Source organism: Hylobates moloch, unplaced genomic scaffold (assembly GCF_009828535.3).
Source record: "Hylobates moloch isolate HMO894 unplaced genomic scaffold, HMol_V3 SCAFFOLD_13, whole genome shotgun sequence".
Lineage (NCBI taxonomy): Eukaryota > Metazoa > Chordata > Mammalia > Primates > Hylobatidae > Hylobates > Hylobates moloch.
Genome location: NW_026652288.1, coordinates 101758069 through 101785051, shown reverse-complemented (window position 1 = coordinate 101785051; position 26983 = coordinate 101758069). Strand labels below are relative to the sequence as shown.

Genomic DNA, 26983 nt, shown 5'->3' with positions numbered 1-26983 from the left:
TATGCATTGGGGATCATAATAAAAGTTTCTGGTACCTTCAACTTGCCCTTAAAATAGTGGAAACCTCAGAAAGATTCACAGATAAAAGTCTTTTCACTAGAGACCACAACTGTTATGTTCATCACTCTTTTTTTAGCCTAGGCATGGCATTTGGCATATAGTAAGTCCTCAATAAATATTTATGGTAAGAATAAATGACTTCTAAGTCAGGTTTTTACAAGCGCTGTATGCGAGTTCAACTTTGTAAGGCCAAGGTCCTGCTCCAAATGTTAGGATGGTACTTTACATTTTCTCAATTTTTTTCACTTTGTACCCCTCAAAGAAGTTAGGAGTTTTATATACTGTTGAATGAAGCTATTTTAAGTAGTCAAATACTGAGTTTATAATAAAATGACATTTTGCATATCAAAATGCCTAGCAGGATGCCTGAAAAAAATAGATGATCAATGAATATTATCTATTTAGTTTTTCTTTTCTCATTTGTTACTTTCTCTCATCTTCTCCTTCCACTTAAATATCAACATGAGAATGATTTAGGTTTTGTAGGTCCTAAAGCTTATCATATGTGGTGTTCTCCCCAAAAAAATAAATATAATGAAATGAAAGTTAGATGCAAAATTGAGTATTTAGACTGAGAAAATAAACCACAGCAGTTTAAATTTTAAAAAGCTGGGAACTATCAAAGATGATACAACTCAGGAAAATAATACAACATTTTAATTAATTGCCTGATATCAGCAAGTCTATAAATTTCCTTCCCACTATTATGGATACATAATTTTTGAATGTCTTTCCATATGACAACAATTTTATTATATATTTCTTGTAGAGAGAAATATAAAGATAATTCAGTCTTTCCTGTAGCATGATTAATCAAAGTGATCCTTTAATATTGTATAACTTGGAAGTGTTTATTGTAGGTTAACAGCCCATAATTATCTGATGATTAGTGACGTTGAGTATCTTTTCGTATACTTGTTGACCGTTTGTATGTTGTTCTAGAGAAATGTCTGTTCAAGCCCTGTGTCCATTTTCTAATTGGCTTATTTGTTTTGTTTTTCCTATTGAGTCATAGGAGTTTCTTATGTACTCTGGATATTGAACCCCTACCAGATATACAATTTGCAAATATCTTCTCCCATTCCATAAGTTGCCTTTTCATTCTGTTGATTGTTTCCTTTGCTCTGCAGAAGCTTTTTAGTCTGATGTAATCCCACTTGTCTAGTTTTTGCTTTCATTTGCCTGTGCTTTTCGTTATCCAAGAAATAAATCATTGCCAAGGCCAATGTCGACTTTTTCCCCTATGTTTTTTTCCTATGGCTTTTACAGATTTCGGTCTCACATTTAATTATTTAATCCATTTTGAGTGAATTTTATGTATGGTATAACATAAGGGCCCAACTTCATTCTTTCATGTGTGAATACCCAGTTTTTTCAGCACCATTTGTTGAAGAGACTATACTTTCTCTTCATTACCTTTTCCAGTACCTTTTTTCTGTGAAGTTTTATGAATGAGCTCGGTTTATGGAAGCCAAGAGTACCAGCTCCATTATTTCATTTTTCAAAATACAAGAGTCAACTTTACAAAAAGATGTAGAACAAGATACTCCTTTTGGAAAGGACAAGTTTAAGAAGATCTTTGCATGTCAGATTAAATACTTGGACTCTATTTGGCATATAATTATAGTATTATTTAGTCTGCAGATGTTTACTGGGATTGCTAATATACACAGAATATATACTACCCTGCATATTCTTTCTCTTGTTTTCTCTCTCTGTCTCTATCTGTCTCCTCCCTTTCTTGTATTATACAAGTGTAGTTGTGATGTGAGTTTTGTTTTGGAGAGCTTACAATCTGGTTGTGGTTGGCAGAGGAAACAGATTTTTTAGAAGAATAAAACTATAAATTGTGATAAATATAGTCTGGATCCAGGAATAGGGCAGCTAAGAAGTGAAAGAAAGCACTTGGCATTTGGTGTGTCATTTCACGCATGTCAGGGATTTCAGTGTGAAGATATAGGGAGAGTGACATTCCAAGCAGAGGGAACTAAGTTAGCAAAACGATGGAGTTTAGAAGGTAGGAGGAGGAAGATCAAATTACTAGAAGCACTCAGTATTGGAGTGAAAGTGCCATGTAGCACAAATGTATGTTGTAGATTAACCTTGAATATCAGGCTGAGATGCTTTAAGTTTCTAATTTCATTTTTATCTTAAAAAGAACTTTCATTCTAACAAGGAAACCTACATTCCTGGAAATAATGTGTTTTTGTCATAACCCATATAATAACATTTATTTAATAAAGCTATGTACATGTTCCTGGGCTAGACATTACAGCAACTATCCTCAAGAGTCTTGCATTGTAGGGATGGAGATAGAGATATAAACAAAGAACTCTAAAACCATGTTCTAAATACCATTACAGAAATATACACAAGAAATAAGCCATCTGGAAAAGGGAAGTATTATTTCTGAAGGGTTTTGGGCAAGACTCATGGGGGAGTTCAACAAGGTAGGCCTTAAATGATGAAAAGAGTTGGCCAAATTTAGAAGTGGGAAGATAAGCTTTCCAAAAAGAGATAGAGGACAAAAGAGGACAAACTCCAGCCTACTTAAAGATGGAGGGGGAACTTAGGAAATGGCAAAAAGCTCTGTGAAGCCGGTTACAGCAGATGGAAAGGGTGACAGGTGATAAGCTGGAAATGTGGGTTGGAGCCAGGTTGTAAAGGACATTGGAGACAGGGAGGAATCACTGCAGGTTGTAAGCAGGAAAATGGCATAAGAGGATGCAAGGGACTTAAAGAGTGGGTGGAGTCAAGTAGCCCAGTTACTATGAGTTAGGACAGTAGCTTTGAGGAGTAGTGAAAGGAGTAGCAAAGGGCTCCTGTGAGCTGGAGCCAGAGTGTGCTACTCTGAAGACAATTAATAGATAAGAATAAGTCATTTGCCACCTTTTGGGATTTTTAGGAGGCAGATGAGGACCTTTCCAGAGAAACTATGTTTAGCTTTTACCAATAAAGTCTCATTTCAAATCGTTTACTGATTTTTAAAAATGGGCTTAGTAAGTCTCACAAAGCAAACCAGCTAAAAGCCGTTACCATGTTGTGGTTCCTATAAAACTTTCAAACAGGTTTCTTGTTTTTGTCCCTGCGTAGCATTATCAGTTTTCTCTCATTCTTCATGTAGGAAAAACTTTATAGTTGCTTTTCCTTCTATGGTCAGCTACATAAACCAGTGTTCTTAGCATTTATCCTGGGAAGTCTTTTCTCCTTCTCACAGTAATTGTCAGTGAACTTAACAGTTTTCCAGTATCTGCTTTTATTTAAAATGAAGTACCTTGCATCTAGTTCCTATCTCGCATATTAATTCTGCTTTCATTAGCATCTCTATCAGTTAGGATTAGAGTTGGCTCTGCATTGCACAGAGTAAGAGAGCAAGGACTTATTTTCTCACATAAAAGCCAGACCTGGGTAATTGAATGTTGGACTTGTGCCACTGCTCCGCAAAGCTCTCAGGGACCCAGCTCCTTCCAGCTCACCTGCCAACACCCGCTGGGGAGGAGTCCTTGTTTTTATAGTTTGAGATGATCCAGTTACCATATCCCCATTCAAACAGCAATAGGCAAAGGTTGAGAAGGGGCACAAAGGACACCTGTAAGTTGTCTTTAAGGAAGGATTCCTCGAGCTTATAATGATGTGATGATTTACATCTCATTGGCCAGTAGTGAGTCCATAGGACCTACATCTGGTTGCAGGATATGTAAGAAGATGTAGCTGAATAATCTATTTATTTGCAAGAAGGCAGAAATGGATATTAGAGGAAATTAAAAGAACAAAAAGGGGAGGCCGAGACAGGTGGATCACAAGGTCAGGAGTTCGAGACCAGCCTGGCCAACCAGTGAAACCCCGTCTCTACTAAAAATACAAAAATTAGCTGGGTTGTGGTGGCAGGCGCCTATAATACCAGCTACTCTGGAGGCTGAGGCAGGAGAATTGCTCGCACTCCAGCTGGGTGACAGAGCTAGACTCTCTCAAAAAAGAAAAAGAAAGAACAAAAAGATGAAATATGATGTTTTGAACAGGTAGCCACATTAGAGAGCCTGAAAGCCTTTGTTTAGATGCATTTTCCCCTGGGTTAACTCTAAATCTTTTTGTACTGCTAAAAATTAAGGTAATCATTCTGTCCTAAATTCTTCATAGCATTTATGGTTGAGGATCAAATACAATTAATGAATGTATCAGCACTTTGAAAATTAATGTTGCACAAATATAAAGTATCAGATTTTAAAGCATTAAAGCAATCTGCTGAATATAAACTAAAAATTTTACTGAGGCAATATGTCAGTTTTTACAATAGCCTTATGGTAACTTATTCTGACAAACAGAAGAATTAGGTGTTCATGACAAATAGCTCTTAGAGAGGACACATCTCTGTTTGTGAATCACTTTCAGAAACATGACAATGCATTTGGTTCTATCAACTCTGTGCGATAAGGATTATCATGTCCATTTTACAGATAGGAAAACTAAGGCAGAGAAGTTAAATGAATAGCTCAAAGCCATGTAACTGAGTGGAGGGTTTAGAAACTGTGTGTCTACAAATCTCAGAATCTGTGTTGTTGCTGTAGTTTTCATATGTCACACGTCTTGTTGCCTATTTGGTAAAGTCTAGATATCTAAGATTAGAGTGACAGACTTGTTTATTTATCCTTATTTTATTTACATGGTGTTCTTTCTCATTTCCCCCCAATATAAATCAAATCCACCAATCTGCCAGTCCCCTTTCTGCATACACACATTACTCTGCAAAACCACCTGACTTCCGCCTCACTAAAATGTTTTCTGTTCTTGGCTTTCTCAACTTCTGCTTCTTCTTTAAGTGTCAACTCAGGTTCCATTTTCTGTGTAAGGCATTCCATGAATACTTCAGGCCACACAGAACTTCCATTTTCCTGAACTTCTGTAACATAGAGAATATATATATAGAATGCATATATTACATTTAATTATAGAAGTAAATTATACACTGTATCATATTATTCCATATGTCTTAGCTTTTTCTCCCCAACTAGACTTTGTCTAGTTCTTGTATTAAGTTGTTTCAGTAACACAAGGACACTGGTAAGAATATAGCAAGAAATAAAACCAGTTCAAATCTAAATTGAGCCAACAATTAATCTATAAGAAACTACTGGCCGGGCGCGGTGGCTCACGCTTGTAATCCCAGCACTTTGGGAGGCCGAGGCGGGCGGATCACGAGGTCAGGAGATCGAGACCACGGTGAAACCCCGTCTCTACTAAAAAATACAAAAAATTAGCCGGGCGTGGTGGCGGGCGCCTGTAGTCCCAGCTACTTGGAGAGGCTGAGGCAGGAGAATGGCGTGAACCCGGGAGGCGGAGCTTGCAGTGAGCCAAGATTGCGCCACTGCACTCCAGCCTGGGCGACAGAGCAAGACTCCATCTCAAAAAAAAAAAAAGAAACTACTTATAGTTTCTTATCTAGTCTCAGTTTTCGTGACAAATGTGGAAATGGGTTCAAAGAGGCAAAAGGACTGATCTGATGTCAGCAGCTAAGAATGGAATCCTGTTCTACTAAACTTGTGGTCTAAGACTTGATCCTCTACAACTGTCAGTTGAACATTTGACTGAAAGCCAAATACTGTGAGTGTGTGTGTCTGCATGTGTGTGTGTTTAGCTTGGTTGAGAGAAGCCCAGAAAAATAGAGGCATCCTAATAAATAATGGTAGCCCTTGGGTTAATTTATGTGTATCTTGTATTAAAAACTAAGAAGACGAGAACTGATAGGAATTTTGTCAATAGAAAAGGTGGATAAGAACTTCTAATTAAGCCAGGATACTGAAATGAACTGCAGAGATATTTTCTTATGCATACAGCCATGAGATAGTTAATTCATATCCATGTTGCCCTCTATAGAGCCTAACTATATGATTGCTTTTCTTCCATATGCAATGTGAATTGTTTCAGGGTGGGGGCAGTGTTTTCTGTTTATGCCCATTTTGTGATCTCAAAAGTAACTGAAATAGTCCCAAGGACAGAAATATATTGTTGGAAGAAAAATAGAAGACTCTTTTAGGTATCATTTTTTTCTAATCTATGAATTCCTTCTCCAAGTGGACGTATAGACTAGTGAGTATTTTGAGTGATGAGCAACTCGAATATGTAAAGACTGCAAGCATGTTCCCATTTCATCTTAGGATGTCGAATTACTTTTGTCAAATTAATTCTTAATGGTTTTGAGTATATATGTGTGTGTGTGTGTATGTGTGTGTGTGTGCGTATATATATATGTAAGTATATATGTGTATATATATGTAAGTATATATGTGTGTATATATGTATATATGTGTGTGTGTGTGTGTGTGTGTATATATATATATATATATATCCCACCTGGATATAAAATATATCCATTATAGCTTGAGCTATCTATGAATCATCTATCCATCTGTTTATGTCTCTTTATTTACATGTAAAAAATTGAGATATCAAGAAAAAAGTTTTGTCTGAATGTTATCTCCAATAAGTCAGTAATTTTTGCATTCTTCTTCTGTGTTCAATATAGTGTTTGGAACAACAAGGAAAAGACTAAAAACAAGAAGCTTTGGCCTGTTTTAAAGATAATATTTTGTTATTTCTTATGACTACAGATACGTTTTCTCCTGTTGAGAATTTTTCAGTTCATATTATTTGTTTGTTAGAAAAAATTATCTTATATTACACTGTTTGAGGATCATTTTAGGGATCAGGGATCCTGAAATCTCAGATCCTGTTGGGCCTTTAGAGACCTTCTAATCCAACCCCTTTACTACAGAGTTTATGTAACTTACCTGAAGTTACATAGGTAATTAATGCTGGTGCAGGGTCAAGAAGTCAATTTCCCTCATTTTTAGACCTCTGTTTATTTATTTCTCTCTCCATTTTTCTACCAAGTTCAATTAATGGGTTTTAATTCTCAAAAGAATTATTATAAGAAAGATTATTTATTCAAAAGGTCACTGATCCTTTTCTCCCTTCTTTTTTCCCCCCAGCTCTCTTCAATCTAATTCCTGTGGGCCTGCGTGTAGTGGCCATCCAAGGAGTGAAGGCTAGCCTCTATGTGGCGATGAATGGTGAAGGCTATCTCTACAGTTCAGTAAGTACATTGTAGTGTGTATTTGTGTGTATGTGTGTGAACTACCACTGAGAGGTAATGGAGTAACCATCATGTTAGGCAAGAAAATTGGAAGTTGAAGTCATTTTATATTTTGTGATCCCGTTTTTCAGGATTATTTTGAGGTTTTGTAATTTAGAGTGTTAAGGACCATGTCTTGTTGAATGAGTATATTGCAGTTACTCTCCATGCAATATAAATTCTTTGTGTCTAGCTTCCATTTCTGCAGGATATTCTCCTTTTGGAATTTTGCCTTTCTGTTTAATTCAAAGAGCAAGACAATTTTCTTTTCACTTGTTATCTCTCCTTTAAGCATAGAGGACGGCTCAGGAAGGAAAATTCTTCAATTTGTCTGGAAATAGTCTCTGTCCTACCATGAAGAAAAAACTTTCATAGTGGATGGTGGCTTTGTTTGTATTTAGTAGGTCTATGTTTTATCTAATATGTCAGATTCTCAGAATAACTTTAAAGGCAATATGAATTTATGGAATGAGCTCTGGATTACGAGCAAGGATATTTGAGTTTTATTTGCATTTCATTTACTATCTTGATATCCCTTTGGGCAAATTATCTTCCTTCGTTGGCTTAATTTTGGACCTTTCAAATGAGCATGTTGGACACCATGTTGTATCATGTCTTCTTTCAAATCCCAAACTGGCAAAATTAGGTAGCATCAGTGGCTACATTATCAGCACTGACATATTTTAAAGTAGCGAACACAATTATGATGCTTGTTTCACTCTCAGGATAATAATTTATGCGTTGAGAGAATGTGGCTGCACTGAATGGGGTGTATGCATGTGTGTGTGTGTATTTCCGCTTTCTTGTAAGAGAGTTGGCTATTTGTAGTTCATGAAAAAAATTCCTTGAAAATCATGATTACAGATTTCCACCCTTACTTTCTATGATCTCAATAAATAGCACAAGGTTATTTTGGAAGTTTCCATATGTCTGCTGGATTCTAAATTAGTTATTGACTAGTTTTCATTAGGCTCTTCCAATGTTCAATTAAACAAATCTCTGGTACCTTGGAGCTCAGAAATTGATATCCTCAAATATGGTGTTTTTACATGCTGCACAGAAGAAGCAGCCTCAAGGCTTCTCTGAACTCCCTCTGCCTCCTGTGTCTCAATCCTGTCTCTCCCAAAGCACAGGATGAAGCTGTTCTCTGGAATTCCCTTATCTGCCTAAGCTCGGACCTGCCAAAGAAGAAAAAAATTACCTTTGGTCTCTTCTCTGAGTTTTCATTAACTGAACTTGTATCACAGGAAGAAAGATGGAAGTCCAGCCGGGCGTGGTGGCTCATGCTTGTAATCCCAGCACTTTGGGAGGCCGAGGCGGGCGGATCATGAGGTCAGGAGATCGAGACCACGGTGAAACCCCGTCTCTACTAAAAATACAAAAAATTAGCCGGGCGTGGTGGCGGGCGCCTGTAGTCCCAGCTACTCGGAGAGGCTGAGGCAGGAGAATGGCTTGAACCCGGGAGGCAGAGCTTGCAGTGAGCCGAGATCGCGCCACTGCACTCCAGCCTGGGCGACAGAGCGAGACTCCGTCTCAAAAAAAAAAAAAAAAAGAAAGATGGAAGTCCATCAATACACCTAGACAGCGTTTTGTCACAAACCATGGTCTACTCTGCAGACCCAAAAGACTTTGTCCCAGCTCATTGTATGTTCTTGAAGTTCATTGAACTCCCCCTAAAATCATTTGCTATCACTGTAAAATCGTCCACACCTCCCCATCGCCCTTTCCTCTAAAAAGAAGGGTATATAACCATGTATACCACATTTCGCACGGTGGGGTAGTCACCCTGTAATTCCTCCCGGTGCACGTTAATAAATTTGTATTTCTTTTCTCCTGTTAATCAGCCTTTTGTCCATCGATTTTCAATTAATCTACAGAGGGTGAAGGGAAAATTTTCCTTTGGCTCCAACAGGTACGTCATACTTGCTTATTAGTAATACCTCTGTCATTTGTTTTACAATTATTGTTTTTTACTCCTGAAAATATTCAGATCAAAATATACACATATGCTGTATGTGTACATATACATTTTTTCAAAGTTTCTGCTCAAAATAACACTTAAATACATTTTCAGTCAAAATAATGGGCTCTCTTAGTGTGTCACAGCTCTAACAATTCTTAATGTCTAGTTATTGTCAGTCCATTTTAAATGTAAGAATTAAAATAAGAAAAAAAGGCAAGAGGATGTTATTTTGAATATTTCTAGTTAGTCTTACTGTAAAGATTTAATCAGTCATTAAATAAACAGCTAAATGTAGACTATATTATGTATATTTAAAAGGTCGTAATTCAGGTTATAATTCCACAGAAGCTGTAGAGTTCAGTTTATTAGACTAGAACTGATCCCCGAAGGTCCATGAAGAAGAAAACCACAGAGTTTGACAACAGTATTGTAAGCAGGAGACAGTTGTATAAGGGAAGAAGGGAGTTTGGAGACATTGCTGGGTTGTGGTTTCATCCTCTGGAGCTTTTCAGAGATGCATTCCTTCTGTCCTTCTTGCTTAGATCTGAGGTTAAGAAGGGGTGGGATCTTGAGCCACAAGAGGGAGTTTCTTTTGTAATGGAGTTTACCTTTGTAAACCTATTGGGGTATCTAGATTTTCAGTTCTTCTCTCCACTTAAGGCAAACTTGCCTCACACGTACAATCACAATGCTTTCCCCTCGTGAGTTAAAAATCATCTGTTAACTCTGACTTTCCTGAGGTGTTTCTGGTATGCATTAAGGCTAGAATTTCTTTGAAAAGCAATTTTCTATGTCATAGGCAACACTGTAGTTGGGCAACCAATAAGGGTCGTAACTGCAGTTTATGGAGAGAGAGGAGAGGGCTGAAGCAAACTAAGAGGACCTACATAAGCTAATTTAGAACCCAAAAGATTCACAAGCAGTATCATTTATCTAGTGTCATTTACCTGAATTCCCTTGTTACTTTTGATTTCTATTTCTTCACCAGGAAGCAAGACGAGAGAGTGTCAAAGACGGAGTGACTGTTAGGTAGCACAGAGTTAGCTTTAAGAGTTGCTCTGAAATTTTGTGTTTTAATAGGTGAGTTTAATCCACATATATTTGATGAGATTATTGATGTATCTGGATATGTTTTTACCATAGTAGTTTGTATTTTTTTAATTTCCTTTTGTTTCTCTTTTCTTTTTTAAAAAACTCTGTTGCTTTATTCACTTTTTTATTTTATTAAATTCTTCTGCAAGTTTGTAACCTTAGGCTGTATTTTTATTCCTTTAGTGGTTAGTCTTATTTTTTTTAATCATACATAAATCACGACGTACTTGGTTAAATATTTTTTAGTGTTTCTGTCTTCCTTTCCAACAGCTTATGGACGTTATGGTGTTTTCTTGCTAGTAAATACCACAACCTTTCTTGCTGCCAGTTTGATTAGTTGCACTTTAAAATAAAATCATATGCACAATTAGTTATTTTATAGCTAATCATTAAATTAATGTTTTGAATAATTTCTATGCATAGAATTTTTGTTTGTGTGTGTATATCAAATTTGGTCTCTGATTTCACTTTTCTTCTAAACTAAACCTTTAATTGTTTTGTGTGTGAGGGTGTGTGGACGGTGAACTTGCTTTTGGTATCCATGAAAATGTCTTCCTTTCACTTTCATTCTTGAATTGCAGTTAAGGTAGTTATAAAATTCTGAGTAGACCAATATTTTTCTCAGCATTTGGAAAATAATATTACATTGGTTTCTGGTATCTATTGTTGATTATGAGAAGTTTGCCATCAGTTTAATATTCTTTCCCTTGTAGGTAATCTCTACAGAAACTTTTTTCCGTCCTGGAAAACTAAAATTCTGTATACTCATTGAACAAACAGCTCTCTTTCTTCTCTTCCCCCAGCTTCTAGCAACCACCATTGTTGACTTACAGTTACAAAGAGTTTGACTACTTTAGATATCTCATATAGGTGGAATAATGCAGTGTTTGTGCTTTTGTAACTGGCTTATTTCATTTAGCATAATGTTCTCAGCATTCATCTATGTTGTAGAATATGACAGGATTTCCTTTTTTTTAATGTTTAAAAAGATTCCATTATATGTTATGTGCATTCTACATTCTGTTTATCTATTCCTCTATTGATGGAATTTAGGTTAATTTGGCCTCTTGGATATGAGATTACTGCTGCAATGAACATGAGTGTACAAATGTCAAGATCTTGTTGGATTATATGGTAATTCCGTTTTTGTTTTTTTTGAGAAAACCCCATACTGTTTTCCCTATCAGCAGCATCATTTTACCTTCCCACCAACAGTGCACAAAAGTTCCAATTTCTTCACATCCTTGCTAACACTTGATACTTTTTGTTTCTTTTGATAGTGGCCATCCTAACGGGTGTGAGATGATATCTCATTTTGTTTTGATTGCATTTCTCTAATAACTAGTAGTAATGGGCATCTTTTAACATACCTGCTAGTCATTTATAAATCCTCTTTGGAGACATGTCTATTCAATTCCTTTGCCTGCTTTTTAATCGAGTTGTTTTGTGTTGTTGTTGTTACTGAGTTGTAGGAGTTCTTTATAGATTCTGGCTATTAAGCCCTTACCAGATATATGATTTGCAAATATTTTCTCCCATTCTGTAGGCTACCTTCTCACTCTATTAGTTGTTTCTGTTAATACATAGAATTTTTAAAGTTTCATGTAGTCCTATTTGTCTATTTTTGCTTTTGCTGCTTATTCTTTTGGTGTCATATCCAAGATATAGTTGCCAAATCTAGTGTCATGAAGGTTTTTTCCTATGTTTTATTCTAGGAAGTTTTTTGTTTGTTTGTTTGTTGTTGTTGTTGTTTTATTTTTTGTTTTTTGAGATGGAGTCTTGCTTTGTTGCCAGGCTGGAGTGCAGTGGTGTGATCTCAGCTCACTGCAATCTCCACCTCCTGGGTTCAAGCGATTCTCCTGCCTCAGCCTCCTCTTATGCATAGAGTTGTAATCCATTTTGAATTAATGTTACATGTGGTGTAAGGTAAGGGTCTGATTTCATTCTTTTGCATGTGGATATACAGTTTTTCCAACACCACTTGTTGAGAGGCTAACCTTTCTCCATTGTGTAATCTTGTTGAAGATGATTTGACCACATATTAGAAGGTTTATTTCTCTATTGTGTTCCACTGGTGTTTGTGTCTGTTTGTGCAGTACCATACTGTTCAATTACCATAGTTTTTCACTATGTTTTGAAGTCAGAAGGTGTGCGACCTACAGCTTTATTTATTTTTTCTTAAGATGGTTTTGGCTATTTGAGGTTCCTTGAGATTTTATATAAATTTTGGAATGGAGTTTTCTATTAGTGCAAAAAATGACATTGAGATTTTGATAGGAATTGTATTGAATATGTAGATTGTCTCCGGTAGTATGGACATTTGAATAATATTAGGTTTTCTGATTCATAAACATGGGATTTCTTTTGACAATGTTTAGTAGTTTTCAGTATACAAGTTTTTCAACTCCTTGATTAAATTTAATCTCACAGCGCCTTTTAGAAAGGAAGACCAAAATAATTTTAATGGTATTAAATAACATTTTAAAAAATAGGGTAAATAAAAAGTTCTTAATGCATCTCTTTCTCAAACAAAAGAAGGTTAAGCATGTTGGAAACTTATGTTTCTGAAACACCTTTTTCGATAGTTCAGGAAATACCATTCTGTGTTACAATCTGTTGAAACAGATTTTTCTACAAATTTTACCTTATACATAGTGCCTTTTAAAAATTTTGCTGTTTAACTAGTTTTGATTTAAAATGTAATATCCTTTAATGTTTTATTCTTTTTGAGTTTTAAAAGTTTTTGAAAAAACTTGTAAGACCACCTAAATTTTCTTAAATGATCACAGTGCTTAAAGGCATTTCAGTTGGGAGTGGGGAAGGAGAGGTATATTTTCATTTTATACAGAAAAGACAAAACCCAAGTAAGCCCTCGACCATCCTCTGTAAATTGACTCACATCTTTTTATATTTGAGTTGTTTGAACTGAACCTTGTATAAATAAAGCAAATATAGATAAACATCATTTGGTATGACATTATAAAGCTAGATTTTCAAATTGCGGTTAGAACGCTAGTGATATAATATTTAAGTAACTTGATAGAATGATATATGTGATAAAATATGTAAAGAATAAAAATAATATTTACTAAAGTGCTATCACTGATACTCTTATATTTGCCTTTTTCTCTTCTGTACCTATGTAATTCATAATTTTCCTTAAAGCTCAGCTCAAATCTTCCCTGATATGTCATCTGTCTCCATTGTCCATCCTCTATGAGAATTAGATGCTACTTCTGCTGTAATACCTGGGCACTTGACTTTTATTTTGCTAGTAGGCAGGAATTACATCGTATTCATCTTTGCTATCTGGGCCATCTGGGCCACATATTTTTCCCAACCACAGCGTTAAACACATTCCCTGGTAAAGGAAGATTCTCAATAAAGACTTGCTGAATTTTAAAGAATTGCCTATTTCAAGTATAGATGGAACAAATTTCATAAAATTGTTGCACAATTAACTATGATTACATTGATCAAAGTTTAATTGGTAGTCTTATAAACCACGGCACAAATGCTGGTTTGTCCTCAAAGTAATCTCCGTAAACCTAAAATTTGTTCAATACATACTGATTGAAACTCTACCACATCTCAGGCACCAGACTGCATACTGAGCATATAAAGATGAATGAAATAGATATAGTTCTTATCTTGTTATAGTTTGCTCTTATAATCATAATTAGTTAGCAGTTGTAAGGAGTTTAGGCCGACTACAAAGTTAGAGGGCATAGTCCTCAAGACCACCCTCACTTCTGGCACCAACTGCAAGTTTATGGCCTCACAGAATCATCTTTGGATTGATAACTTTCCAGAAGGACTCACAGAATTCACTGAAAACCGTGGTTATACTCACAGTTACAGTTTATTTTTGGGAGAGGGACAGATTAAAATCCACCATGGGAAGAAATACCTAAAGCAGAATTCAGTAGAAATACCAAATACTGAGCTTCTATTGTCATCTTCCTATAGAGTCAGGACTTGTTACTCTTCAGGTTCCAACGTGTGATAATACACATGAAGTGTCGCCAGCCAGGAAGCTCACCTGAGCCTCTATGTCAAGAGATGTCATTGGCGTCTGTTACGTAGGCGGGATTCATTCATTGCTCATGTGCTTGATCTGAGCCTCTGACTCCACAGATATGGTGTGACCCAAAGCCCCTACCCTAAATCATAGTGTTATTCTCTATTTAGCCCAAGACTCTCAGGCAAACACAAATTACCTTCCAGAAACCAAGGACAATGGCTGCACCTCTTTTTGGGCAAGTTCTATATGTGTCCAATGTCCAAGTGAAGTGAATGCCATAGTCCATAAATATGTACCTGTGGTTCTGCTTCCAGTCCCACTCCCTCACTCTTCTGACTACCATCTATTTTCTTACCCCAGCTCAGAAGAAGAAAATAATGAAAGAAAAGAAATTTATGGGTGTAATATCTGGCATATCAGCACTTGGGAAATAAAAATATAACTGACTGCTTTGTATAACTTAGGAGCCTTGACATTTGCATCTAGGAAAATAGCACTTAAAAATAATGCAGTTTGAACCTGGACAAGAGGTGAGAATCTGTTTCTGCAAAAAATATAAAAATTAGCTGGGGATGGTAGCATGCACCTGTGTTCCCAGCTACATTGGAGGCTGAGGTGAGAGGATTGCTTCAGCTTAGGACATCGAGGCTGCAGTAAGCCATGTTTGTGCCACTAAACTCCAGCCTGGGCAATAGAGCAAAACCCTTCCCCAAAAAAAGCAATTTGTGTAATTTGAAACGTGTCTAGAACGCATAACTAGGCAAACATTGGACCTTTTTTAATGAATAGTTTGATGTGCCTAGCACAACTTATTACTGGCATTTTAGTGGTTAATATTGGTTAAAATGTTTTTAAAAGGTCTATTTTTTTTCAAACTACAGTGATGATTTGTTTACTTTTTATAAACTTAGACTATTTATTGCCCAAATCTGAATTAGGTAGTTTATGAACTAAATGAGAAGTTTTTAACTGAAGGATAAACCAAAGTCAAATTGTACGAACACAGTTTTTTATTTAAACAGGGCCTTAACCTGTACCAATTATATTTGAAGCTGAAATAGTGATAAAGATGCTTATTTTAGTCAGTCTATATTCTAATAAATAAGTAATATTATAAGTTCTTATCAGAGTAGCTGTAACCATGAAAATCATAGTAACAATATTAATGGCTGTGCTAGTGCAAATAATACAGTGTACCAGTGTACTTTTAGTTTTTGTTGTTTCTAAAGGACTGTTAGATTTGTATTTAATTTCACAGCAACTCTGTGGGAGGGATAGAAATGAACAAGTAGATATTGATGAAGAGCTGAGGCTTAGTGAGGTGCTTGACTTGAATAAGCCCACTCTGGTGAGTAATAGAACTAGAGTTGAAATCTAGGTCTTAACTTCCCAAACCATGAGCTTTTCATAATACCATACTGCTCTTGGCCTTACGTGTAATGAAATCTTTCCATTGGAATGTTTCTCATATTTTCCCATGTGTTTTCACATAAACTGTCACATCCGAGCCTTGCAATAACTCTGATATTATTGCTGAGTGACAAAAGGTATGCCTGGGAAACAGAGAAGTTAAGTGACTAAAATGAGGTCGCTCAGCATAGTGAGGTAGGTCAAGAAAAAGCAACTTCTAGTTCAATGTTCATTTCTTTATTCAATATTGCTTCTCCTATTTGCTGTTGCAATTAAGGATGTGCCATACCACAGTATTTCAACATAATATAAAAAGCATAATTCTTTGAAAACCAGGGCAGCCTATCACCTTGTTTGTGATGGCTTTATTACAGTGATAACACCACCAACAAAAATGAAAGAGAGACTGCTTGATTGATGCATGTCCTTTGCACCATTTAGAATTTCTCCCTTAATGTATTGCCTCGGTGTGAGCAGACAGTGTTAAGATTGTGAGATGATTATACTGATTTTATACTGAAAAGCTGCGTCAGGAGTTATTGAGAAACATGAGTTGGGGATGGTGGTGATCTCTAAGGAAGAAAAATGAAAGGGCCACTACTGGTAACTATAAGGAGAAGACTATTTTATGTCTACAAGGTAGGTGATAGGAGAAAGTGGTTGATTCCCTCCTCTGATTTCTTTTACTTCCCCACCATCATAGATATCCAAATTTCTCCCATCATTTAGGACCCGGTAAACATTTTCCCAATTTCTGCAGCCCCAAATAACTTCCACATTTGGTACTTTGATGGGACATTTATCTCTGTATTTCCTTTCTTTTGTTAGAATTTGTTCTTAATGCTTTTTGTATCCTATCAGATGCAAATTCCTTGAGGTTAGGGATCATATCTCATATAGATTAATATCTCTCATAGCACTGAAAACTGTAATTCCAATGTTCAGACATCTGCTGAAGTCTTGTTGAATCAGTTCATAGGGGCATCATAGAGTTTAATTTGGGCAATAATTCATTGGCTGTCTGGACTTAATGGACTTTATAATAATTTTCCTGAGTATGACTCTACACACTTCCAATTCAGTGACTAGTTCACTTTTGAGTAGTCTGTTTCTGTTCTACTGAAGCATGTAAAGTTTACTAGAGGAATCTTACTGTTCATGATTCTCTTTGAGGCTGATATGGTGTTGTAGTTTTAAGAGCTGATATTGCCATGTTTTTCTTTCTATACTAAATACTGTTTATAAAAGGTAAGGGAGAGGTAAAGATTAGCCATGATATCTTCTTGGGAAGCCACCTGGTTTTTATAGTTAATCTCTCAGTGAAAGAATTCTGTTCCATCCTGAAAAGATACACAAGCATATCTGGAATAGAGGTACAAAGCAGTTACCCATTCTGGAATTTGAGTTTCCTTATCAACTTACTTTCTCATGGAAAGTTCTGAAATCTGAGGCATATTCACAGCTCTTTCTTGGGACAGCAAGTGAATGATATCTCAGAAAAGTGAAACACGAGAGAGAGAGAGAAACAAGAACCTTAACTATTAATGTCAAATGAATCATAGAGTTTGAAGTTAATGATGCCTAAATAGGGAAAAGTCAAAGGCCAAATCATAGAGGCTTGTTCAACAAGTAGATTGTTAAATATTCAGTTTAGATCATTTACATAATTTTTTCTTCTCATATACTCGTGATTTCCTTGACCTTTGTAACTAACATTCCTCTTTTGTAAAAAAAATTGGGGGCATAGCACCTAGAAAAGGATTATCTATTTTGCCTATTTCTTTTTTCATCTCATATATATTTATTAAATGAACTGGAAATTTTTTCAGTTAAAAAAAGAAAGAAAATATGGAATTCTGTCAACCCAAGAACATGGCAATTATTGCTTGCAAACATGTGACATGGATTCTTTTTTGTTGGGATTAGGTTGTCTGTTTTCAGAAACAACAGATTATTAGTTATACTTTCAGTAAGGATTCACAGTAAGCATCCATTTTTAACTTATAATGTATTCATAGTAAATGGTGTTGGTTTCTTTCTAAGAGTTTATAACTTACAGAAAATGTTAATACTTTAGCTCCAGGGCTAACCTTAATTGGAAAATTAGCATATATGTTTCTAGAAACATTTTTCATTAGAAAATAAAAGCAAGGCTCAGCTTTTGAGGGCAGCACTAATGAGGACCTTTGGTTAAATTATTTGCATATGATTCCAGATTTTATATTTTTCTTTTCCATCTTGTCGTTAGCCACATTAGGCCAACAAGTAGTCATATTTCCAAAGTTTCTAGATTGTATTTCTTTAGTCATCAGTGAATCAGGGAATATTAAGTAGTAATTTAAAATGTAAGCTTTGGAAATCAAACTGTGTTTGAATCATAGCCCTCTAACTTACTTCCTTTGTGAAAAAAATTGGAAAGTTTTTTAACTGTCTAGATTGTTTTCTTATGTGTAAAACAGGGGTAATAATGAGAATATGGGCTTTATAGAATTATGTAAGGATTAAATGGAAAGATGCATGTAAAGCCCTACTGCAGTGTATATTATATACTCAACACTCAGTGTTAGCCATAAGCAGTAACAGTAGCAGCAGTAGATACATTTTTAAAAGATGCTTGGTGTACCCTCAAACAGCTCCTGGGCATCAGTCCATAAAGTTTCTGTAGCATTAATCTCACTGCTAGTTTTAGTGCTGGTTCCTGCTTTGCCTAATCGAATATCTTTAGTCACTCTGGTCTTGGGGGATTGCTTGAAGAGTATTTCTCATCTAATTAGAGCAAATTAGCTTCAGGCTCAAGACTATCTGTTGAAAGAGAGTTGCCTTTTATTATTATTGTTTTTTAATTTTAAGTTTTGTGGGTACATGGTAGGCATATATATTTATGGGGTACATGTGATATTTAATTTAATTTATTTATTTTTATTTATTTTTTTGAGACAGTCTTGCTCTGTTGCCCAGGCTGGCGTGCGGTGGCGTGATCTCGGCTCACTGCAACCTCTGCCTCCTGGGTTCAAGCAATTCTGCAGCCTCAGCCTCCCAAGTAGCAGGGACTACAGGTGCATACCACCACACCCAGCTAATTTTTTGTATTTTAGTAGAGATGGTGTTTCACTGTGTTGCGCAGGCTGGTCTCAATCTCCTGAGCTCAGGCAATCTGCCTGCCTCAGCCTCCCAAAGCGCTAAGATTACAGGCATGAGCCACCATGCCCTGCCACATGAGATATTTTAGTACAGGCATATAATGATAAATAATCACATCAGAGTAAATAAAGTATCCGTTACCTCAAACACTTACCCTTTCTTTGTGTCACAAACAATTCAGTTATACTCTTTTAGGTAATTTAAAATGTACATTAGCTTATTGTTCACTGTGTTGTGCTATCAAACATTTGATCTTAAACATTCTAACTATATTTTTGTACCCATCAACCAACCCTACTCCCCACGTCCCCCTTTCCTGGCCTCTGGTAAGCATCATTCTACTCTCTTATCTCCATATGTGCAATTGCTTTAATTTTTAACTCCCTCAAATAAGAACATATGATGCTTGTCTTTCTGTGCCTGTTTTATTTCACTTAACATAACATCTTCCAGTCCTATCACTGTTGTTGCAGATGACAGGATCTCATTCTTTTCTGTGGCTGAATAATATTCCATTGGGCACATATACCATATCTTCTTTATCTATTCATCTGTTGATGGAGAGGTTGTTTCCAAATCTTGGCTATTGTGAATAGTGATGTGATAAACATAGGAGTGCAAATATCTCTTTGATATACCTATTTCCTTTCTTTTGGATATACCTAGCAGTGGGATTGCTGGATCATATGGTCATTCTATTTTTAGTTTTTTGAGGAACCTCCATACTGTTTTCCATAGGTGTATGAATTCACGTTCCTATCAACAGTGTTGAAGTTTTCCCTTTCTTCACATCCTCGCCAGCCTTTGAAGTTGCCTGTCATTTGGATAAAAGCCATTTTAACTAGAGTGACATGATATCCCATCATAGCTTTGATTTGCATTTCTCTGATGATCAATGATGATGAGCACCTTTTTATATACCTGTCTGCCATTTGTAAGTCTTCTTCTGAGAAATGCCTACTCAGATCTTTTGCCAGATTTCAGTAGTTTCATACTTTGAGGTCTTAGATTTAAGTCTTTAATCTATTTTGATTTGATTTTTGTCCATAACAAGAGATAGAGGTCTAGTTTCTTTTTTCTGCATGTGGATATCCAGTTTTCCAAGCACCATTTATCAAAGAGACTCCTTTCCCCAATGTATGTTCTTGGAAACTTTGTCGAAAATGAGTTCTCTGTAGAGGTATGAATTTATTTCTATTCTGTTCATACATTGGTCTGCATTATCTGTTTTTATGCCACTACCATGTTGTTTTGGTTACTTTATCTCTACAGTATAATTTGAAGTCAGGTAATGCGATTCTCTCAGTTTTTAAATTTTTTGCCCAGGATAGCTTTGGCTATTCTGGGGTGTGTGTGTGTGTGTGTGTGTGTGTGTGTGTGTGTGTGTGTGTGTGTCTGGGTGTGGTTTCATATAAATTTGAGGATTATTTTTTCTATTTCTGTAAAGAATGTTGTTAGTATTATGATAAAGATTGCATTGAATCTGTAGATTGCTTTGGGTAGTATGGACATTTTAACAATATTGATTCTTCCAATCCCTGAACGTGGAATATTTCCCACTTTTTTGTGTCCTCTTCAATTTATTGAATCAATATTTTATAGTTTTTATTGTAGAGCTCTTTCACTTTTTTGGTTAAGGTAATTCCTAGGTATTACATTTCATTTGTTGCAACTGTAAATTGATTTTTTAAATTTCTTTTTCCGATTGTTCGCTGTTGGCATATAGAATGCCACCGATTTTTGTATGTTGATTTTGTATCCTGAAACTTCACTGAATTTGTTTGTCAGTTCGAAGAGTTGTGTTTTTTTTTGTCGTTAGGTTTTTCAAATATACAATCATATCATTTGCAAACAAAGATAATTTTACTTCTTCCATTCCAATTTGGATGCTCTTTATTTCTTTCTCTTGTCTGATTGTTCTAGCTAGGACTTCCAGGATTATGTTGAGTAACAGCAGTGAAAGTGGGCATCCTTGTCTTGTTCCCTAATCTTAGAGAAAGACTTTCTGCTTTTCCTTGTTCAGTATGATACCAGTTGTGGGTCTGCGATGTATGGCTTTTATTTTATTAAGGTATGATCCTTCTATACGCATCATTTTTAGGGTTTTGATCATGAAAGGATGTTGGATTTTATCAAGAGATTTTTCAGCATCAATTGCAAAGATTATAAGATTTCTGTTCTTCATTCTGCTGATATGACATATCACATTGGTTGATTTATGAATGTTGAACCATTCTTGCATACCTGGGATAAATCCCTCTTGCTTATGATGAATGATTTTTTTAATGTGTTGTGGAATTTGGTTTGCTAGTATTTTGTTGTGTGTTTTTGCATCAGTATTCAACAGAGACACTAGCCTATAGGTTTTTTGTGTGTTTTTTTTTTTTTTAATGTCTTTATCTGGTTTTGGTATCAGGGTAGTACTGGCCTCATGGAATAAGTATTATTCCCTCCTCTTCTATTTTTTGAAATAGTTACAGTAGGTATTAATTCTTCATTAAATGTTTAATAAAATTATTCAGCAGTGAATCCACTAAGTCCTGGAACTAAGTTTCTTTTTTGGGAGACTTTTTGTTACAGCTTCAATCTCATTACTTGTTACTGGTCTGTTCGAGTTTTGGACTCTTTCAGGGTTCAATCATGGTATGTTGTATGTGTCTGAGAAGTTATCTTTGTCTTCTAGGTATTATATTGGTGTGTAGTTGCTTATAGTAGCCACTAGTGATCCTTTGAATTTCTGTGGTACCAGTTGTAATGTCTCCTTTTTTTGTCTCTGATTTTACTTATGTGGGTCTTCTCTCTTTTGTGGTTCATTGGTCTGGCTAAAAGTGTGTTGATTTTGTTTATCTTTTTAAAAAACCAACATTTTATTTCATTGATTTTTGTATTTTTTTAAATTTCACGTTCCTTTACTACTGCTCTGGTCTTTATTATTTATTTTCTTCTCTGAATTTTGGGTTTGATTTGCTCTTTTTTTTAGTTCTTTAGAATGCATTGTTAGGTTTATTAGAAATGTTTTACTTTTTTATGTAGGCACTTATACCTATCAGCTTTCCTCTTAATATTGCTTTCTCTGTATCTTATAGATTTGGGTATGTTGTGTTTTCATTTTCTTTTGTTTCAAGAAATTTTTACATTTATTTCTTAATTTCTTTATTGAGTAAGAAATATGCAGGAGCATATTATTTAGTTTTCATATGTTTGTAGAGTTTTCAAAATTTCCCTTTTTACTGATTTCTAGTTTTTATTCCATTGTGGTCAGAGAAGATACTTGATACTATCTCAGTTTTTTTGAATTTTCCAAGACTTGTTTTGTGACCTAGCATATGGTCTATCCTTGAGAATAATCCATGTGCTGAGAAGAATGTATATTCTGCAGCCATTTAATGGAATGCTCTGTATTTATTAAGCCTATTTGATCTATAGTGCAGATTAAGTTTATTTCTTTGTTGATTTTCTGTCTGGATGATCTGTCCAATGCAGAAAGTGGGGCATTGATGTCTCCGGTTATTATTTTACTGGGGTCTCTCTCTTTAGCTCTGATAATATTTGCTCAGTGTTGGGTGCATTTATATTTACAATTTTTATATCCTCTTGCTGAATTGACTCCTTTATCATTATATGATTTTTTTGTCTCTTTATGGTTTTTGTCTTGAAATCTATTTTGTCTGATATATGTAGAGCTACTCCTCTTTTTTGGTTTCCATTTGCATGGAATATCGTTTTCCATCTTTGTATCTATGTGTATCTTTCTAGGTAAAGTGTATTTCTTATAGGCAAGACATTATTGGCTCTAGTTTTGAAATCTATTCAGTCACTCTATGTCTTTTGATTGGATAGTTATTTCATTTACATTCTGTGTAATTCTGTGTTATTATTGATAAAGAAGGAATTTTGTTCCGGCCACTTTGTTATTTGTTTAATGGTTGTTTTGTAGTCTTCTCTTCCTTTTTTCCTTCCTTCTTATCTTTCTTTTAGTGGAGGTGATTTTCTCTGCTAGCATGTTTTAATTTCTTGCTATTTATTTTTTTGTGTATCTGTTGTATGATTTTTGTCTTGAGGTTACCGTGAGACTTGCAAATAACGTAACCCATCATTTTAAGCTGATGACAACACAGGTTGCATAAAAAACTAACAAAGAAGCAAAGAGAAAACTAATAAAAACTCTACACGTTAGAGTTTTTATTTTCCCCTTGCCTTTAAACTTTTTCTATTTCTATTAATATCTTATTATACTATCCATGTCTTGAAAAGTTTTTGTAGTTATTTTATTTATTTATTTATTTATTTGAGACAGTCTTACTCTATCACCCAGGCTAGAGTGCAGTGGTGCGATCTCAGCTCACTGTAACCTCCACCTCCCAGGTTCAAGTGATTCTCGTGCCTCAGTCTCCTGAGTAGCTGGGATTACAGGCACGAGCCACCACACCCGCCTAATTTTTGTAGTTTTAGTAGAGGCGAGGTTTCACCATGTTGACCAGGATGGTCTCAAACTCCTGACCTCAAGTGATCCTCCTGCCTCTGCCTCCCAAAGTGCTGAGATTATAGATGTGAGCCACTGTGCCTAGCCCAGTAGTTATTATTTTTGATAAGTTCATGTTTTAGTCTTCCTTTTCAGGATATGACTAGTTTATACACCACAATTACAGTATTATAATATTCTGTGTTTTCTGTGTGTTTACTATTACCAGTGAATTTTTTGCCCTCAGATGGTTTCTAATTGCTCATTCACATTATTTTCTTTCATATTGAAGAACTCCCTTTAGCATTTCTTGGAGGACAGGTCTGGTGCTGATATAATCCCTCAGTTTTTGTTTGTCTGAGAAGGTCTTCATTTTTCCTTCCTGTATGTAGGATATTTTCCCGGGACAATTCTATTCTAGATACAAGGGTTTTTTTTTGTTTTGTTTTGTTTTGTTTTTCCCCCTTCAGGACTTTAAATATGTCATGCCATTCCCTCCTCTTGGCCTATAAGGTTTCCACTGAGAAGTCTGCTGCCAGATGTGTGGGAGCTCCATTGTATGTTTTTTGTTTTTTTTTTCCTCTTGCTGCTTTTACAATTCTTTCTTTACCTTGACCTTTAAAATTTGAATTATTAAATGTCTTGAGATAATCTTTTTTTGGGTTAAATCTGCTTGGTGTTTATAACCTTCTTATGCTTGAATATTGACATCTTTCTCTAGGTTTGTGAAGTTCTCTGTTATTATTCTTTTGAATAAACTTTCTACTCTGATCCCTCTCTTTACTTCCTCCTTAAGGCCTCCTTAGATTTGTACTTTTGATGTTATTTTCTAGATCTTGTAGGCATGCTTCATTTTTTAAAATGCTTTTTTCTATTGTCTTCTCCAACCGTGAATTTTCAAATAGGCTGTCTTCAGGTTCGCCAAGTCTTTATTCTGCTTGATTAATTCTGCTGTTAAGAGATTTTAATGCATTCTTCAGTATGTCAATTGTGTTTTTCAACTCTAGAACTTATCCTTGATTCTTCTAAATTATTTCAGTCTCTTCATTTATCTGATAGGATTCTCAATTATTTCTCTGTGTTATCTTGAATTTTGTTGACTTTCCTCAAAACAATTATTTTGAATTCTGTCTGTCTCTCTGGGATTGGTCCCTGGGGTCTTATTTAGTTCATTTGTTGAGGCCATGTTTTCCCGGATGGTCTTGATGCTTGCTGCTGTTCATCAGTGTCTGGGCATTGAAGTTAAGTATTTATTGTAGTCTTTGCAGTCTGAGCTTGTTTTACCTGTCCTTCTTGGGAAGACTTTGCAAGCATTTAAAAGGACTTGGGTGTTGTGATCTAAGTTTTTGGCTATTGCAGCCATACCTGCATTAGGGGGCACCCCAAGCCTAGTAATGCTGTGGGTCTTGTAGACTCACAAGAGGTACCATCTTGGTGTTTTGGGTAAGATTGGGAGAATGTTATGGATCACCACATAGACACCCTTGTTCCTTTCTTTTACTTTCCCCCAAACAAATGGAGTCTGTCTCTCTCTCTCTCTCTGTGCTAAGCTGCCTGGATCTGGGGGTATGTGACACAAGCACCCCTGTAGCCACCACCACTGGGACTGTGCTAGGTCATACCTAAAGCCAGCACAGCACTGTGTCTCCTTTATGGTCTGTGGTGAGCACTGTCTGGTTACTACCTATGTTCACTCAAGGCCCAAGGGCTCTATATTCAGCAGGTGGTGAAACCAGCCAGGCTTGTGTAACTTCCCTTCAGGGCAGCAAGTTCCCTTTTCCCCCATGTAGGTTCAGATATACCATCTGGGAGCCAGGGTCTGGAGTTGAGAACCTTATGAATCTTCCTGGTGTTCTATTCTACTGTGGTTGAGCTAGCACCCGAGCTGGAAAACAAGTCTTTCCCACTCTTCCTTTTTCCCTTTCCTTAAGCAGGAGAATCTCTTCCTGTGGCCACTACCATCCCTGGCCCACAGCACACACTGCCTGACCACTGCCAATGTTCATTCAATGCCCAAGGGTTCCTCAGTCAGCTTGTGGTGAATGTTGCCAGGGCTGGGTCTCGCTCTTTAGGACAGTGGGCTCACTTCCGGCCCAGGACTGGTCCAGAAATACCATCCAGGAGCCAAGGCCTGGAGCTGGGTACCCTGGGAACCTGCTTGATGCTATACTCCAGTGTAGTCAAGGTGGTGCCTAAGCTGCAAGAGAAGCCCCCCTTACTCTTTCCTCTCCTTTTCTCAAGCAGAAGGAGTCTCTTCCTATAGCCAGTACATGTGGGAATGTGCTGGGACACCCTTGAAGCCAGCACAGCTTTAAGTCTCACCCAAGGCCTGTGGCCTCCACTGCTAATTATTCAGAGTCCAAGGGCTCTTTAGTTAGCCGGTGATGGATCCTGCCAGAACTGGGTCCTCCCGTTCAAGGCACTGGGTTCCTTTCTGGCCCAGGGCATGTCTAAAAATTTCATCCAGGAGCTAGGGCCTAGAATGCAGGCCTCACAACTGGTGCTCTATTCTATAGTGGTTGAGCTGGTATCCCAGTTGTAAGGGAAAGTTTTCTTTACTCTCCCCTCTTCTTTCCTTAAGCAGAAGGAAGAAGTCTCTCCCGTAGCTGCTAGCTCCACGGCCTGGGGTTGGGGGAGGGGTGATGCAAGCATCCCCTTAGCCACCTGGGCTGGTGTCTCACTAGGTCACATGCACCCCAAGTCCACTGGCTCAGAGCCCAGCCCAGCAGCAGGACTTGTCCAGGAATTGCAGGCTTTGTTGTCTAGGCTGCCTTTCAAGTTCATTTAGGACCTCAGTGGCAAGGCTTGGCAGAACGCAAGTTCTGACCACTAGGATAGACAATTCACCTCTGGCTAGGGCTGGTCTAGGTGCCTCCTATCTGGGCACCGGCAAGTTCTTCACTTTGCAGTTTTCCACTGTAACAGGGAAGCACTGGGTTCTAATGCAGAGCCCCACAACCACTGTACTGTCCTTACCCCAAACACACAGATTCTCTCTCCATGCCATGCAGTCACTAATGGGGGATGGGCAAGTGGTGATATAGGTGATTCATAACTGTCTTTCCTACCCTCTTCAGTGCCTCTTTCAGTGATATGAAGTTAAAACTAGATACTGTGAAAATTCATCTGATTTTTGGTTATTATGAAGGGTTTTTTGCGTGTAAGTAGTTACTCATTTTTGTGTTTTAGCAGAAGGAGGACAATTGCTGGAGTGTTCTATTTGCCATCTTGCTCCACCTCAATGATCTGTTAGTATTTTTTAAACTGGATTTGGAGCAGAAAAGATAAAGGGACTATAACCATCTTAATACCACAGAGGGAGATTCTTTCTGCTAATGATTCCAACAGTCAGAGGACAGGAGGTCTGGTTCAAAACATGGGGAGCAACAAGTTCTCATTCTTATCCTTAAAGCCAGCCCTACCTCCCAAACTCTCAGTTACCTGAGCCAATAATTGCCCTTTTTACATAAATCAGTTTGGGTTACATTTTTATGATCTGCTAAACTGATAAAGCAGTGAACCAATTTTTGAGAGTAGTAACATGTTCTGAAAAAGCTGAAGCTCTATTTAGTCCATGTCCTCCTTGTTGTTCCTGCCAAAGCATCACACAATGGCCTTCTGAAGAGTTATGGCCTTGCTGTAGCTTTCTGGTCCACCCCAATTTCCAAAAGATCTCCTGTCTTTATTAGTTCTGCTTTCTCT

General features: G+C 36.7%; 1 protein-coding gene across 3 annotated transcripts in view; it reads left to right on the top strand.

Annotated features, from left to right (window-relative positions):
- The window catches only part of FGF12 (fibroblast growth factor 12), a 600621-nt gene that overhangs the window by 396526 nt on the left and 177112 nt on the right, over positions 1 to 26983 (top strand). For all 3 annotated transcript variants that reach the window (XM_032171917.3, XM_058427016.1, XM_032171916.2), the window contains one exon: positions 7047 to 7150. In XM_032171917.3, coding sequence (XP_032027808.1) covers positions 7047 to 7150 — 104 coding nt within the window. The remainder of the gene's footprint in view (positions 1 to 7046; positions 7151 to 26983) is intronic.